Source organism: Schistocerca serialis, chromosome 1 (genome assembly GCF_023864345.2).
Source record: "Schistocerca serialis cubense isolate TAMUIC-IGC-003099 chromosome 1, iqSchSeri2.2, whole genome shotgun sequence".
Taxonomy (NCBI): Eukaryota; Metazoa; Arthropoda; class Insecta; order Orthoptera; family Acrididae; genus Schistocerca; species Schistocerca serialis.
This window is the reverse complement of record NC_064638.1, coordinates 662,382,785-662,400,364: the sequence shown is the minus strand read 5'-3', so window position 1 is coordinate 662,400,364 and position 17,580 is coordinate 662,382,785. Positions and strand designations below refer to the sequence as shown.

Below are 17,580 nucleotides of genomic sequence, written 5' to 3'. Positions count from 1 at the left end.
GGCCAGTCCATTACAGGGATGTTATTGTCGTGTAACAACTCCGCCACAGGCCATGCATTATGAACAGATGCTCGATTGTGTTGAAAGATGCAATCGTCATCCCCAAATTGCACTTCAACAGCGGGAAGCAAGGAGGTGCTTAAAACATCAATGTAGGCCTGTGCTGTGATAGTGCTGCGATTCGTCACTACACACAACGTTTTTCCACTGTTCAGTCGCCCAATGTTTATGCTCCTTACACCAAGCAAGGCGTTGTTTGGAGTTTACCGGCGTGATGTGTGACTTCTGAGCAGCCACTCGACCATAAAATCCACGTTTTCTCACTTCCCCCCTGTCATAGTGCTTGCAGTGGATCCTGATACAGTTTGGAATTCCTGTGTGATGGTCTGGATAGATGTCAGCCTATTACCATTACAGCCCTCTTCAACTGTCGGCGGTCTCTGTCAGTTAACAGACGAAACCAGCCTGTATGCTTTCGTGCTGTACATGTCCCTTCACGTTTCCACTTCACTACCACATCAGAAACGGTGGACCTAGGGACGTTTAGGAGTGTGGAAATCTCACGTACAGATGTATGACACAAGTGACACCCAATCACCTGACCAAGTTTGAAGTCCGTGAGTTCTGTGGAGTGCCCCATTCTGCTCTCTCCCGATGTTTAATGACTACTGAGGTCGCTGATAAGGACTACCTGACAGTAGGTGGCAGCATAATGCATCTAATATGAAAAACGTATGTTTTTGGGGGTGTCCGGATACTTTTGATCACACAGTGTATATAGGAGTTGGTTTTCTGTGGAAGGTAGTGTATGGTCAGTGCCTACAGAGTTAAGATGCCAACAGTCTGTTTGACTGACTGCCAAGTTGCAAGGGATAATTCATTTTACTGATTTTAGTAGTTCACTTGTAAGAGCAGATACTACACGAAAGATATGGAGGAATGTGTCTGAGCTTTGTGCATGCTAGCAATAATGCCAGAATGAGGAATTTAGTAAGTAGGACAATGTGTGTTTGCTGCTGGTTAGATGTATGCAACTCCTTGTGTTCAATGTCAGAAAGGGAGTGAAGCCAAATGATGGCATAAGGATGTGTCCCAAATTCCTTGATAGGAGGTGCTGACTTGAGGGCAAACTAAGAAGGATCCACCTTCAAGCATGGTGTAAGCTTTTATATGGGTTTGGTCAAGTACCATATAGTGTACTTGTAAAAAAAATGTACTGGGGATATTTATAATTTTTGGTCTTTTTCTTCTTAATTTATGCTTTCATAATGGAGTTTAGTCTAAGATAGATTAAATAAGAGGTGCAAAGATGTTACTCCTTTTATGCGGCATGAGACTGAACATCAAATATACATGTTACTAGCTGATGATGTCTTCAGTAGAAACAGATATAGATTTACAAGTGTATAATAACAAGGTGAGATTATGTATTGACATAAAAGTGGTGGTATGTTATAGAAACTGAAAAATAAATCTCTAGAACTGAAACTCGTGGTGCATATAAAAGAAAAGAAAGAGATATTATAAATGTGAATGCATTAACTAATACTTAATAAACTTGTTAGGTGTAATGGCTTACTTAAGAACTTTCTAACAATATCTTTCCATTTAATGACTATATAGTTTTGTAGATTTTACAAAATTGTTAAGGCTTTTTGGCCACTTGTTGACAAACTGCCTACTGGCTTCTGTCTCGGGTTCTTCGGCCAACGTTCATCTAATGATTTTACTGAAGTTTCGCCAGCACAAGTGGCTGGCATTGTAAAAGCTTCACCCTCCATTGCCAGTGGTGAACTGGAGCCGAGCTTGTGGCCACAGACTATATGTACCTGGCATGCCAATGTCCGAGGGCTTCTCCGCGGTCATTTGCAGTGCACTTCTCCTCTTGCTACCTGCGATGGTCGTTTGCTGCAGTACGGGAAGCCAGGATCCGTATACCTTAAGGCTTTCCTCTTTCTTGTTGAAACTTCACATGTTTTTGTATTTCTACAGCTTCTATGAACAAGCGCATGTGATAGTGCTTCTCTACAGCCAGAACTTGCGTGTCGGCGAATTTTATTACGTGGTTGGTCTCACTCAGTGCGTGCTCTGCCACAGCCGATATCTCCACCTTCCCCAACCTGCAATGTCGCTTATGTTCTTTGATCCTGGTGTTGATTGATCATCCAGTCATTCCGACATAAACTTTTGCGCATGTGCATGGTATACGGTATATTTTACAACGACATCATTCATCTAGCACTAGGCATATATAGTGTAACAAACCACTTTGTCAAAGTGTTGTGTTGCACAGCTTATTTGGGATCAACGAATGATGAACATCTACTGCTGAAGAACATTTATTTAATGTAGTGTGGAAGTGTGACACATATGTTAAGCATGCAGTTTCTCTGTATGTGCTTGTTAACTGAAAGGCAATGGAAACAGCATTGCTACTTGATGGGGCGGCACTGGCGGCAGCTCGCGTTTGGCCACACTTGCCAGTCTTAAGTGTTTTCTCTGTGCAAAATCCCTCACCTCGGAGTTGCACTAGCCTCCATGGAAAAAACGACAGCTGTGACAATGCATGAAAAAGTCACAGATCAAAAGAAGTTTGAGTTAGTAGGGTCTGCTGTGAACTGTAACTTTGATCGTTGCGAAGGTATTTGAGGTACACTAGTCAAGCAGACAGAAAACTGTGTGATGTTGCCTCTGTGCAAAAATTTGTTATATTATGTGTGGTTTACAGAAGAAGTAAATTCTCTCATTTAGTAGTATGGAGAGATGTAATCTATTGTCAAGTTTTCAGCACTCAGCAGCCTGCCGAAAAGGAGAAATCAATTATATAAAACTTATATGGTATAGCTGGATGCTGATCTGTAGAGAGAGAAAGAGAGGTTTTCAAGTCAAGACCAAGTGATGAGAAAAAGGTGTTTTGACATTAGGGAAGTCTACCCTCCAGTTAAAATATTGCATTACTCAGCAAAAGTGTCATAGGGATACCCAGGAAACATTTCACAGCCTGTTTATGGCCCTTTTAGAGAAAACCTTTCTAGCTTCTCCTAACCCCAAATCACTTGTCTGGTTCAGGTTCACTGGTGATAACTTCATGATCTGGATTTAGGGCTGAAAAGCCCTATCCTTATTTTTCCACAACCTCAACACCTTCTCACCAATCCTTTCACCTGGTCTTCCCCAATTCAATATTCCAATATTCCACTGTACCCTCTCTCTCTCTCTCTCTCTCTCTCTCTCTCTCTCTCTCTCTCACACACACACACACACACACACACCAGCCCTCCCATACAACCTGCAACCTGGTCATCCATGGATGGTGTATCTCCTGTGACAAGAATTCCCTTGCCCAGTATGTTGAAGGTCTCATGAAGGCTTTCAAAGACAAGCACTACCCCCGACACATAGTCTCCAAACACATTTTTCCTGTCATATCCTCACACACTCCTAATCCTCCTCCCACCACCACCACCACAACAACAACAACCGCCAGCTACAAAGGAGCACCCCCCCCCCCCAAACCCCCTATCCTTCACTAGAGAATTAATTGTCCATCACCATGTCCGGAAATGAGGAACATTCTACTCAAGATCCTTCCCGCACCATCTAAAGTGGTATTCAGTCACTGATACAACCTACACACCATCCCAGTCCATCGCTATGCCACTCTCATTCTTATATACCTGTGGAAGACCCAGACACAAGACCTGCCCAATTCAGCAATCCAGGAATTCCTACTCCAGTGCTGTCACAGGCTTACCCTTTCCCTTCAGAGGCATGATCACCTGAGAAATCAGTCATCTTCTGGCAACACAACAACAACTGCTGCACACATTTCATGTTGACATGACAACCAACCAGCTATCCACCAGAATGGATGGCCACCACCAAACTGTGTATTAGAACACAACTGAATACCCAGTGGTACAATGTACGTGAGTTCACAGCCCATGCTATCTGGTTCCTTCCCCCCACCCCATCCCCCTGCACCAGCTTTTCTGAATGAAGTAAACGAGATTTATCCTTCGAACCCACTCTTTGCTCCCATAATCCACCTGCCTTCAATCTCCACTAAATCACTGTCCCCACATGTCCTGCCCAACAGTTTTCCCTTCGTCATCCCTGTCACCCCCTTCCAGTCCACATCATTTTCATTGTATGCCACACCTCACCATCTCTGGTACCCATGTATCACATACCTAGGAAGTACAGCTGCCACGTCTCCATCCTGCAATCTTACGCTGCACATGTCGCTCTGACCTCTGAGCCACTAGCTACTTATACCCAATAGATTCTCCTGCTTTGCACCTCTTCCTCCCTCTAACCACCCCATCCAACACAACCACCACCCCACTCCACCTGCCAAACTGCAATCCCAGCAATGTGTGTCCAGTCAGCATAATGCAGGTGCATTCTCCTTCTGAAAGTTAGCAAAGTTTCCATTCCTCTTTGTGTCTACCTATCAACAACTCATGTGGTGAGTCTCCTTTACTTCTTAATTATTTATATTCTGCCAGAACGTTTCTTACTATATTTAGGCCAAATACAAATGTATTCCTATCTTCAGCATATATCAACACCAGACATCAAGGACAATTTTACAAGTCTCCATTCTGTAGCATTGGGTAATTTTACAACTGTAATTTAAATGTTCTATTATGTTATGTAAGCAGACAAACTCATTTTGGTTCCATCAATTATCCACTCATTCTATTAATTCTCTATGAATTTTCAAATGTTACCATGTATTGTGAAATTTTGCCATCAGATTCTTAGGCAGTGCACGAAGAAAGAAGAGATGTACCCTAGAAGCCCTAACAACTTTAGTAGTCGACAGACATATTGACTTTATTCAGAGCGTTTTCCAAAATGGGTCGTAAATCTGGAGGTGGAGTTATTAGAGATGGAGCACTACCTCACTTGAACAAAGGTGTTAGTGGGAACAGACTGTGGCTGTGTTCGAAGCGCATCTTCCGAAAGGTCTCGTAAATATAGATGATATGAACTGCAAAAAGGTAATTTAGTTACCAAATGAGACCAAGAGATGAATACACTAAGCAGATTCAGAAGGATGTAGATTGCAGTAGGTACTGGGAGATGAAGAAGTTTGCACAGGATAGAGTAGCATGGAGAGCTGCATCAAACCAGTCTCAGGACTGAAGACCACAACAACAACAACAACAACAACAACAACCTATTCCCTTGAAAAGCAGGAAATTTTGCATATTAATTATAAATCTTACCTGGCACCCTTCAATCTTTTGGCTGGGAAGATGAAAGTATCAGCATACTTCGGATCTCTGAATTTCACACTAAAATCAAAACAAATGTCTCATTAACAAAACAAAACTACTAAATACAAACTGTAAAAATGTTCTGAGAGGTGACTTACCAATATACTTCATTGTTATTTATGGTGCTTAGACCGACCACAGGAGAATTTAGAGACCTGTAGAAAAACAATAATTGATCAGCAAATACTTGTCTGTAAAATTGATGACAGATACTTGAACAATGTACAGAGCAAAATAATCACATCTTTGCACTAAACACAAACTTTTTGTCATTGAGAGTATTCCTAACCACTAAACAATGCTGCATGGAACAATTAGATAATTTTTGTGGTTAGAGCATTGTCTGGAAATGTGGACAACCAGCGCCAAATTTGTGCAGCATGTAAGATCATCAGTCATTAATCTAAGATATGGATGCAATATTTGTGTGTTAAACACTGCAAATTATATGAAATGGGTATTTTATTATTGTCATTATTCTTCCTCCCATTCTTTTGCTGTATTTTAAAATGAACTTCTTACATTTACATTAACTATTTGGCATTTATTACTATCCCTCTAAATTTTCTCACTCTTGTTCAGCCTGATGTGTAAACTCTTTGAACCTAGCATTTTTCGTTCTCCAGACATGAACAACAACTGTGTCACAACTATGGCAACATTGCAGTCGAGTTCGTCAGAAGCCAACCTGGGAGACAATTGCTGACCATGAGTCAATGATATGTGTAGCCAATAACAAATAGTATTTAAAGGACCAAGTATTTAATTGTATGACTGCAGCAAAAATATGTAGATATCAGCAAAAAACAAAGAGTACATGCGTTTGAGTAGTCAATGTTGTCTAAGCACTGTATGGTTCTACACACACAACACTGAAATATCTCCGGAACTCTCTTGAATCACCAACTAAATGTAAAAAATTATGAGTTTCTATCCACTCCCTCAAATATAATCTTGTTTGAGGTATGTTCATCAAAAGTAACTTTTGGTCTTCACAGGCAAAACTTACGAAACACATTCCTTATGCAAATTATATTTATTTATTTTATTTTTTTTTCCTAAATACATATAAAGGACAGATCAATGAATAAAGCACATCCCAGTGTGGTGACTGGTGACATTACATGGGCAACTGGCACAAACAAGTAGATGATGTCAGAATGAATTTTTTATTCTGCAGCAGAGTGTGTGCTGATATGAAACTTCATGGTAGATTAAAACTGTGCGCAATGCCCCACGATTTGAACTCAGGACCCTTCCGTTTTGCGGGCAAGCTTCATAGGTGATGTTCTTACAAGACAGTCTTGTTGTTCCATTAAATATTTTGAAAGAAATTCCATGTCAACTCATCTCAGCCTCCCTGCCTGAACATCAGGGATTTTGTTGCAATTTCATGTGAATATCTGCACATCCCCAATGAACAATGGTTAAGTTCCATGTTCTCTGAAGCAATACTGGCCAAGATATTCACGTCAATTCTGCACAGAGTGAGCATGAATTTCTGACAACTGACCTGTTATATCTTGGGCAATATTTTGTGACAGAAATAAAATCTGGCCATCTCATACAACTGTATGTGTTACCTTAATATAAGAATGAAAAAAATTTTATAAGCAATCTTCAGCCACAAAATGTTAGGCAAAATTGACCGAAAAATCGGTGCCGAAAAAAAAAGTAGGGCTACTTATATCTTAGGGACTGAAGGTATGATGAACATGAAACTTGGTCTGTAGTAACCAAACATGACAAGGTTCTCAAGTATAAAGTTTCATGTGCCACTTTCTGAGACTGAATAAATTAAGCGCAAAGCTGAAGACTTCGTAAAAAGGTCAAAAATGCGTAAGGTCAAAAACGCAGTATTTTTGACCTCATTTTGCAGAAAATTATGTTCTGTGAAACTTTCTAAACAGGGCTCAATGGAAGGACCACGTTTTCAACCTCAAAAAAAGTTTATTGATCATCCAATTAAGGCTAACAATGCTAGATACTTTGAACAAAAGTTGGGCCCGAAAATAATGGCACATAAAATATATAAACTTCAGAATCTTACATCTCACAGGTGAACAAATGCTGGATATGAAACTTAATACAGTATGCAACAGGTCGATAGCACAATGATGTGGAATGCAAAATTTCATTCACCAACTATTTTCCAATGATCTACAAATTTGCCGAAATATAGAATGATTTATGTGAAAATAAGGTATATTACACATTTCTTTTACAAATACCATTTTCTATTAAATTGAAAAGCAGTCTCATTCATAAGAACATGTTTTCAGCCCCCCCCCCCCCCAAGCCACCCCCCACCCCCTCAGAACAGGGGTCTAAATTCCAACATGGGCTAAATTTGCTACATAAACAGAGGCAAAATAGCCATAAAAATCACACTGTGAATAAAGTTTTAACTATGGCTTCTTATATCTCATTGATTAAAGGCTTGATACACATGAAACTGTGATCACAACAACTTTGCAACATATGGTATTCCAATATAAAATATACGTCACTTACAGTTTGCTAAATTTCTACACAGTAAGTTCAAACTTTATTTTCATAAAAATCACAATTTTAGATCACAATCAGTCTACTTTTAGAAAATCTGTTTTCCGTAACTGATTTCACACTAATCACAATTGGAAATAGCATGTTTTCAAATCATGTTTGATTTTCCAATGTGCACTACAATACTTGAAATGATGGATAAATTTGAAGGAGTGTGCCATGGCAACAGGTTACACTGCAGCAACCTCTTGTCGAAGTTTCGTTGCATGTGGTTTTTGTTTCTAATTTGACAAATGATATACTTTTGGATCAACGGAGACCACTCGCTGAAAAGCAGAAGTGCTGAGTCATTACCCAGCACACACAAAAAGAAAGAAAATTCACTAGCTTTCAGAGTAATAACATTTTGAGCAAGAGTAAAAATACACACGCCGACACTACTATTGCATGAAGTCATGCTATGTATGTAAATGGAATGCACAGTTGTCAGAGCCACAAGCTGAATGTGACATTGGGACATGAACTTGGGATGGTGTGACAGGATGGAGGAAGGCAAAACTGATGGGTGGAGTGTGTGGAGACAATGGGTTACCAGAGATTGAGGATAGGGCAATTATGGGAGTGAAGGATATTTTGGAAGGATATTTCTCATCTGCATAGTTCAGAGATGCTGGTGGTGGAGGGAAGGATTCAGACAGACCAGGTTGTGAAGCAGCCATTGAAATTGAGCATGTTATGCTCAGCTGCATGTTGTGTCACCAGGTGGGCCAACTTTGTTCTTGGTAACAGTTTGGCAATCACCTTTCATCCTGATTGGCAACCAACATGAAAAGCTGTGCCGTGTTTGCAGTAGAGTTGGTATATGATGAGGAAATGGTGTGTGGATCGATTGGACAGGTTTTGCACCTCACTCTTCCACAGGCATATATCACAAGGGGTTGGGAGTGGGAATGATATAGGAATGGACTAGGATGTTGTGTATGTTGGGAAAGGTGGGGAGGATCATTTCAGGGCATAGTGAGCAACAAAGTCCTAATAAAAGATGTGCTTCAGTTGTTCCAGAGTGATATTGGGTGACGAGTGGCACACACCTCTGTAGCTGTTTTGTGGGCAGCATGAGAGGCTTGAGATGTGTGAGCATATGTCAGGAAAAATCTAGGTTTATGGGGTAGTGCCTGTCTGTGAAGGTCTTTGTGAAGCATTCAAGCATACTGGTCAAGGAAGTTCTGGTCACTGTAGATACTTTGTCCACAGGTGGGTAGGCTGTGTGGGAGGGATTTTTTGGTGTGGAAGGGATGGCCAGCTGTTGAAATGCAGGTACTGTTCATGGTTAGTGAGTTTAATGTGAACAGATATATGGACAGAGCCATCAGAGAGATGGAGGTCAATGTCTAGTAAGGTAGCATATAGAGTTGAGGAAGACCAGCTGAACAAGATGGGGGAGAAGGTGTTGAGGTTGTGAGGGAATAGGTTGCCTTGGCCCTGAGTCCAGATCATGAAGATATCACCAATGAATCCAAACCGAACTAGGGGCTGGAAGTTTTGTGTGGCTAACAAGGATTTCTCTCCACAGCCCTTAAACAGGTCGCATAGGAGGGTGCCAGGCAGGTTCTCATGGATGTGCCACAGATTTATTTGTATACCTTCCCCTCAAATGAAAAGTGTAACAATTTAACAATCAGCTACAAAGCAGGGCCTCCCTTGTCACCCAGTATCAACCTGGACTGGATCACCTGAACCTTATCCTTCCTCAAGGGTTCGATTATCTCTCATCATGTCCTGAAATGAGGAACATCCTCCCCAATGTCCTCTCCACCCCTTCAAAAGTGGTATTCCATCACCTTCCTAGCCTACATGACATCCTAGTCCATTTCTATACCAATCCCAAACTCTTGATACATATCCCTGTGGAACACCAAGATGTTAGACTTGTCGAATTCACCCACACAGCACTTCCCACTCCTTTCCTGTCATACGCTTACACTTTCCCATCATAGGTTGAGCCACTTGGGAAAGCAGCCTCATCATATACCAACTCTGCTGCAAACACTGCTCAGCTTTCCATGCTGTTATGACTATCAACCAGTTATCCACCAGGATGAATGGCCATTGCCAAACTGCTGCCAAGAACAAAGTTGACCACACGCTGGCACAACGTGCTGCTGAGCGTAACATTCTCAATTTCTATGGCTGCTTCATAACCCGGGCCATCTAGATCCTTCCCTCCACTACCAGCTCCTGTGAACTACCCAGATGAAAATTATACTTGCAACACATTCTTTGCTCCCATAATTGTCCTGGTCTCAATCTCTCCCACTGTTCCCACAACCTCTACCCAACAGTTTCCCTTCCTCCATCCTGTCACCAACTCCCAGATGAAAGTCTCAATGTCACCTTCAGCATGCATCGCTCCCCACAGCTCCGACCAATCCTGCATCCTATACCTAGCCCATGCACTTGCCATCCTGACTTCCCATATTCCTAGTGGCAGGTATCTGGCTGCCTCCCTTTTAGCTGTTAGATACATACTTCCAACACCCCTCTCTGCATTCCACCTCTCACTGCCTCTAACCACACACCAGACTCACCACAAACTAGCCCAGCTGTAGGAATGCAGCACTGGTACTGTAGGTGCAGCCGACACCTTGTAGGTGTGTGTGTGTGTGTGTGTGTGTGTGTGTGTTTTTCTGTTGTATATTTTTGACGAAGGCCTTAGGGGCCAAAAGCTTTATTTGTGACAGTCTTTTTGTTGTGCCTATCTGCTACTCAGCATCTCCACTATATGGTGAGTGGCAATGTTCTTAATATTGTTACATAATAAAAATACAGTTGCAAAAGAGGAGTAGTATCACTAAAACGAAAAGTACATTAAAAAACTAGCCACACAGGTGTATGTGTATTCTATTAGCCCCTAAGAAGGAGAAAACCCAACTCGCACTTTTCTCACATGATATACTGAAAGTTTCTGATCAAGGCAGTCAGACAGATGCAGTAATTCTTGATTTCCAAAAACCATTTGACTCAGTATCATACATACACTTATTGTAAAAGTATGGTAGTTCAGGGTATGAAATGAAATTTGTGACTGGACTGAGGACTTTTTGGTAGGGAGGATGCAGCATGTTATCTTGAATGGAGAGTCATCTTCTGACATAGAAGTAACTTTGGGTGTGCCCCAGGGAAGTGTGTTGGGATCCTTGCTGTTCATATTGTATATTAATGAGCTTGCAGACAATATTCATAGTAAAATCACGCTTTTTGCAGATGATGCAGTTATCTATGACGAAGTATTGTCTGAAAGAAGCTGTATAAATATTCAGTCAGATCTTGATAAGATTTGAAAGTGGTGCAAAGATGGGAAACTTGTTTTAAGTGTTCAGAAATGTAAAACTGTGCACTTAAAAAATGAAAAAAATGTAATGTCCTATAACTGTAACAGCAATGAGTCACTATTGGAACTGGCTACCTCATACAAATACCTGGGCGTAACACTTTATTTATGGGGATATGAAATGAAATGATCACATAGGCTCAGTTGTGGGTAAAGCAGATGGTAGACTTCAGTTTATTGGTAGAGTACAAAGGAGAGTGCTTGCAAAGCACTCATGTGACCAACCAGGTTTAGAATACTGCTCAAGTGTATGGGACCCATACCAAATAGGACTAAGAGAGGATATTGAATGTATACAGAAATGGGCAGCACGAATGGTCACCACTTTGTTTGATCCATGGCAGAGTGTCACAGAGATACTGATGGAACTCAACTGGAAGACTGTCAAAGATCAACACCAACTATCCTGAGAAAGTCTAGTAATAAGTTACATGAACCAGCTTTAATGATGATCTAGAAATATATACCCCCATGTATCACTCACCTAGGGATCATGAGGATAAGATTAGAATAATTGCTGTACGCACAAAGGCATTCAAACAACCATTCTTCCTGTGCTCCATACAGGAATGGAACAGGAATAAACTCTAATAACTGGTACAATGGGACATACCCTCTGCCATGAACCTCAGGGTGGTTGGCAGAATACAGATGAAGATGTACATAGAAGGAATCATTTGAAAGTTACCGACGCTCTTAATCCTGTTTAGGTGCCTGTCAACGTAAAATCTCAATTATACAATTACTTGTTACTTTCATTCATTCCATGACCTGCACTTTACTGAGTGCATATCTGATCAAAATAATTTAGCCTAACACAATAAAAACAAAATGTGCAAATTTCACTAGATAATTTAGGACACCACGTTAGGAATCATTCAACATATTGTGGACACTCAGACTAATTCATTATACTGCCAATTAAGCTTAAAGTGAAGTAGTTAATTCTTTAACTCTCACAATCCTGGGGGGGAGTGGAACTTTGTGTCCCCTTTGAAAATATTGTAACCTTGTCTGGTACTTAACATTTTAAAATGATGAGTAAATATTTATTGTTTTTAATTAAGTGTTCTGTCAGATTCCATAAATGCTTTAAATTTTCCAGTTAGACTTAACTTGTAAATTTATGTCTCGGTAGTAAATGTGACTTTTCACTATGAAACCCCTATTCAATATTTTCAGGTTCAGGACCTTACTTACACATCAGTCTCTCTTTAAAATGTATGTTTTGAGTAAAGCAAAAAATAATTAACAAAATTTGTGTTTTTTTAAAATTTTTTGTGGTAGTATATTTCCAGCCATACATCCGTTTGACATTTTTTGCACCTTATCCTGTAAGTGATCATTCCCTGTAATTTTTCCCCAGGTGGCAAAATCAGCCCTTCTATAACTCGTAATTTACGCCTGTCTGATGGCATCATGACACAAACCATTATATTATGTAGCATTACTGACTTAATATACAGTAGCATATATGCATGCATCCATTACAATAAAAAACAGAAACCACGACAGTTTTAGCATTGAGTGTTTTCACCTTAACAGCTAGAAACATACTAGTTGCGTGACAAAAGTTATTTTTGTGTAGTAGTCCCAAAGGTCTTTCTTGACCAACCAGTATTCACTAATTCCTTAGTATCACTTGGTTTGTTTCAATTTCTTTAACAACCTTCTTTGTTAAAAGAAAATTCCACACCCAATTAGTGCAAAAGTTCAAGTCTCATTCAGAGAAGTTTGCTTATAGTACGAGTAATATTAAATTCCCAAGCAAGATGACAAAGAACAAAGGAGATTTTCTGAAGCATGCAACTCACCCTCCCTGTGGAACACAGTCACTAGTTAAGAGCACTGTGCCCCTCATTCCATCTATGCTGATGCTGACTTCCACATTAGGATCCACTTGCTCTTGATACAATCCTCTGATGAAGTTAAATCCAGAATTCTGTTTAGTAACATACAATCTGTCGTCTCCACGTACATTTCTTTTAACTGAAAAATCAAAGGTACAAAATTTGTAAGGCACACTAAGATGTGTTAATTAATAATGGATATTAGTACTAAGATGTGTTAATAAATAATGGATATTAATGTCTTTCAAAAATGAGCTGATATAAGGCAACTGCCAGCAGAGAATGGCAAATGATATAAACTATGCATTTTGAGAATGTTCACAACTGTATTATATTATATAATTGTGTCATGTAAGTAAATAATGGGCCAAGCACCAAAAAACTGATTTAAAGATAATCAACAAAATGTATATAGCACTTCAACAAAAGCAGTATAAAAGTTGGGGATCACTATACAAACACAAAAACTATACAGGTTTCTTGCCACACATGTGTTTTTATTCTGTGTTAATGGGTTTAAGAACAAAATGATACAAAATTTAAAGAAAATGAAATGATGTTTGCAATGGGTTTAACATAAATAATGATACAAGTGTCATCATGTCAATTTTCGTTCATTTCATCAGTTTCTCATAAAAACCACTTATTCTCCTTTTTACAAATGGTATCACTTTAGCTAAATGCCTTCTCTTTCATTCAGACAGCCTACATTCGTGGTGTAGTGCACATGTTGAAGATCAGAAGGCTTCACATTTCTCTTCAAGATGTAATATTCCTTGAACTCTTCAATTTCACTACGAGTTGACCGAACTTGCAGTACCCCAGGCCATTCGGCAGTCAGTCTGATCCACTGTGCTTTTTAAATATGCACACTGGTGAGATTCATATATTTTTCAGCAGCTGACTTAAAAGTCATAAAAATCTGTTTCTCGCATAACAGTCACTATGAATGGTGGTGTGCGCATAGCTTCAGTGATGAGGTGAACTAAATCTTTTGGAACTGCACACACAGTGAGCCTCTTTCATTTCTCAATGTGAGCAAAAATCATGAACGCAAGACATAAAAGAGTGTCCTTTCACCAAAAACTTTTGTTCTATTTCCGTAAAGTAATCCTCTGCTGTAAGGTAAACCCATAGAAACATCGTCTTGTTTTTGTTCTGCCCACAGCAGTTGTCACTCCACATTATTAGTTTCTTTTTACAAAGAGATGTCAAAGTAAAAGCTTTGTGCACACAGGAAGCAATTTCATTCCCACCCACACTATATACGGCCTCATGCCAGAGAAACATGTGACCGGTTTATCACTAACATGAAAGCAAAAGTTGTAATTTGAGAGCTGTAGTAAAAAGTACATTTCGCTGTGCCTTAACGAAGGAAGACAAATCACTTTTTGCAAATCCAATGCAGCTGTACATACTTCCGAGTTAGGCCCTTGACTCTTTATTGTGTCAGCTTTCATGGAAGTCATAGCTTTCTTTGCTTTTCAGTGATGGCATTCTAGCTTCTGTTTATTGCCTTTATTACTAAAATCACACCTCAATTTGGCTTTAAGAAGGTCACAAGTAGAGCAAGTGTCACTTGACAAACGATGAAAATTTAGCTTGGGGAATTTGTCTTTAAAGACTTTTGCATAGAAGCAGTATGTGATGTTAGTGTCTTCATGTTGCCTCTGAAATTCCTTAAATAAACGATAAATAGTCAGGTCTTCACTTAAGTCTTGTTTGTCATCCAATTTTTCCCTTGAATAGTGGCTTTCTTGTCTTCGTATGGCACTAATATGAGCAACAACCAGCTTATCTTCTTCTGAATATTTCCAGTGTTTTGTCTTATTTCCTCACTTTTCTTCATACACAATCTCGCCACTCTCCTTCAACTATGTTAATGCCTGAACTCTTCTTCTGATCAAAGAGAGGACCTCAATAAACATTCCTTTACATACTCTTATTACAATTCCCTCAATGTCAGGCAATGTGTAATACATAGTTACATTTTTCTTCTTGGGTATGACCAGTTGTTCTGCACCTTCCTCAGTAGACAGCTGAGGAGTTTCGTTACTATCATTATATACTTTTGACCTTCACCTCTTCACTTTGCAAACACGTATGTGAGAGACTGCACAGTTACTTTGCTTCACTGTATCATTTAGTGAGAAGAATTCCATAAACAACTTAAGTTTCTGGTCATACGAAAGGTGCCTGCATTTAAATTGAGATTTACAGGACACCTGAAAGAGTGAAGCAGTAAATATAATATGTTTAAGTCAACATGCCTAGGTATTTGCAGGTAAGTAAACTTACGATTTCATTCAGGTAGTTAACTATAACCTCATAATCAGAACGATAATTTTTGTCCATATGAAATTAGTTTTAATAACAAATTAGACACATTAAAATACTAGAAAGTAACTTATGCAGATTGCAACCCTTGTAATAAAATTTAAACTGCAATCAAGGCCTAACTGGTGCTTGGGAGCCTCTTTAGCTGGAACCACAGTGCTATCTTTTCGATTATATTCCTTTCCTTCGCTGCGTAATTTCTTCCTTTCACTTTGAGCACTACCTTCACCTCTCTTCCCCCGTTTTCGTGTAGTTTTGCTTTCCATTTTTCAATATTGTGTATTATGCATCTGTAATAATTACTTCAGCAGTGTCCTATTGTTGCAAACAAGCCACAGAGCTACTTCAATTGTCAACAATTCACACAGGTACGTGTCAAGACAATAACAGAGAACAGAGGGCACATAATTCATTATTTGGACATTGATGTTGGTGTTACATGTGAGTGCGATCTTGTGACAGCTGTGAATACTTTTTGTGCTGTTATGGCGCTTGTATCAGAATGTACGTAACTGGCGTTGGCGGTTACAGCGGAATTTCAACTATAACTCAAATTTTCATTTTTTAGCACTTGACCCGTCATTTACTTGTTGTTTTGTTGTTGTTGTTGTTGTTGTTGTTGTTGTGGTCTTCAGTCCAGAGACTGGTTTGATGCAGCTCTGCATGCTACACTATCCTATGCAAGGTTCTTCATCTCCCAGTACCTACTGCAACCTACATCCTTCTGTATCTGTTTAGTGTATTCATCTCTTGGTCTCCCTCTATGATTTTTACCCTTCATGCTGCCCTCCAATGCTAAATTTGTGATGCCTTGATGCCTCAGAACATGTCCTACCAACCGGTCCCTTCTTCTTGTCAAGTTGTGCCACAAACTCCTCTTCTCCCCAATTCTATTCAATACCTCCTCATTAGTTATGTGATCTAACCATCCAATCTTCAGCACTCTTCTGTAGCACCACATTTCAAAAGCTTCTAGTCTCTTCTTGCCCAAACTATTTATCGTCCATGTTTCATTTCCATACATGGCTACACTCCATACAAATACTTTCAGAAACGACTTCCTGTCACTTAAATCTATACCCGATGTTAAAAAATGTCTCTTCTTCAGAAAAGCTTTCCTTGCCATTGCCAGACTACATTTTATATCTTCTCTACCATGACTATGATGAGGTATTTGAAGACTTTCAGAGAAAAATAATGTTTTTGCGTCACCTGTCACCTGAATGACTGGTGCTGAGTCGCGATAGGCACAATAAAAAGATTCATACAATCATAGCTTTCGGCCATTAAGGCCTTTGTCAGCAGTACACACACACACAAGCGCAACTTGAGCACACATCTGCAGTCTCAGAGAGCTGAAACTACACAGCTCTCTGAGACTGCAGATGTGTGTGCAAGTTGCACTTGTGTGTGTGTGTGTGTGTGTGTGTGTGTGTGTGTGTGTGTGTCTACTGCTGACAAATGCCTTAATGGCCGAAAGCTATGATTGTATGAATCTTTTTACTGTGCCTATCGCGACTCAGCACCTCCGCTATATGGTGAGTAGCAACTTCCCTTCTCTCGTATTGCTAAATGACTTATGCTTTGACTGATCTAGCTTCTTTTACAATGGTTGACTTAAAACCAACCAAACACTAACACTAACACACACACACACACACACACACACACACACACACACACACACACACACAATGATGAAAAAGAAAAGTAAATGTCTACACATCCCTGAAAACTAGGAGCTTTATCTTAAAGGAATTTAAACTTAACACCAGTGCATCCAACTTATTCAACACACTCACTGTTATAGTGCTTCTGTTTGTCCTTTTCTAACACCAACGCATATAATGCATATAAAAATAATTTCATGATACACGGTCACCTGCATACTCTGCATCAGAAAAACCTGCTAGTTGTATTTCACTAATGCTGCTGCCATGCTCTGTATCCTAATCTTTTGTTTTAATAAAATACTGGTTAACTCTCTTGACCACTTTCCAATGAGCATTATTACAATAATTTCAACAAAATGTCTGGTTGTGAGATAACAGGCAAAAAGACAAGAACACTGTTCACTGTCAACAAAATATTTAGTTGTGAGCTAACAGGCAAAACAACAAGTGATGTGATAGTTTCACAATACAGTATTTTTCTTTCTGCACGATCTTGTTCGATTTCCTCTCACAAAACAATGACTATCTCCAATAGT

At 39.6% G+C, this 17,580-nt stretch overlaps 1 protein-coding gene across 1 annotated transcript in view; it reads right to left on the bottom strand.

The window, feature by feature from the left end:
* LOC126479789 (5'-3' exoribonuclease 2 homolog) overlaps nucleotides 1–17,580 on the bottom strand; it is a 427,511-nt gene that overhangs the window by 239,759 nt on the left and 170,172 nt on the right. The window contains exons 14-16 of the mRNA XM_050103814.1: nucleotides 12,999–13,173; nucleotides 5,387–5,443; nucleotides 5,238–5,306 (exon numbers count right to left, since the gene is read on the bottom strand). Of these exons, the coding sequence (XP_049959771.1) occupies nucleotides 5,238–5,306; nucleotides 5,387–5,443; nucleotides 12,999–13,173 (301 nt within the window). The remainder of the gene's footprint in view (nucleotides 1–5,237; nucleotides 5,307–5,386; nucleotides 5,444–12,998; nucleotides 13,174–17,580) is intronic.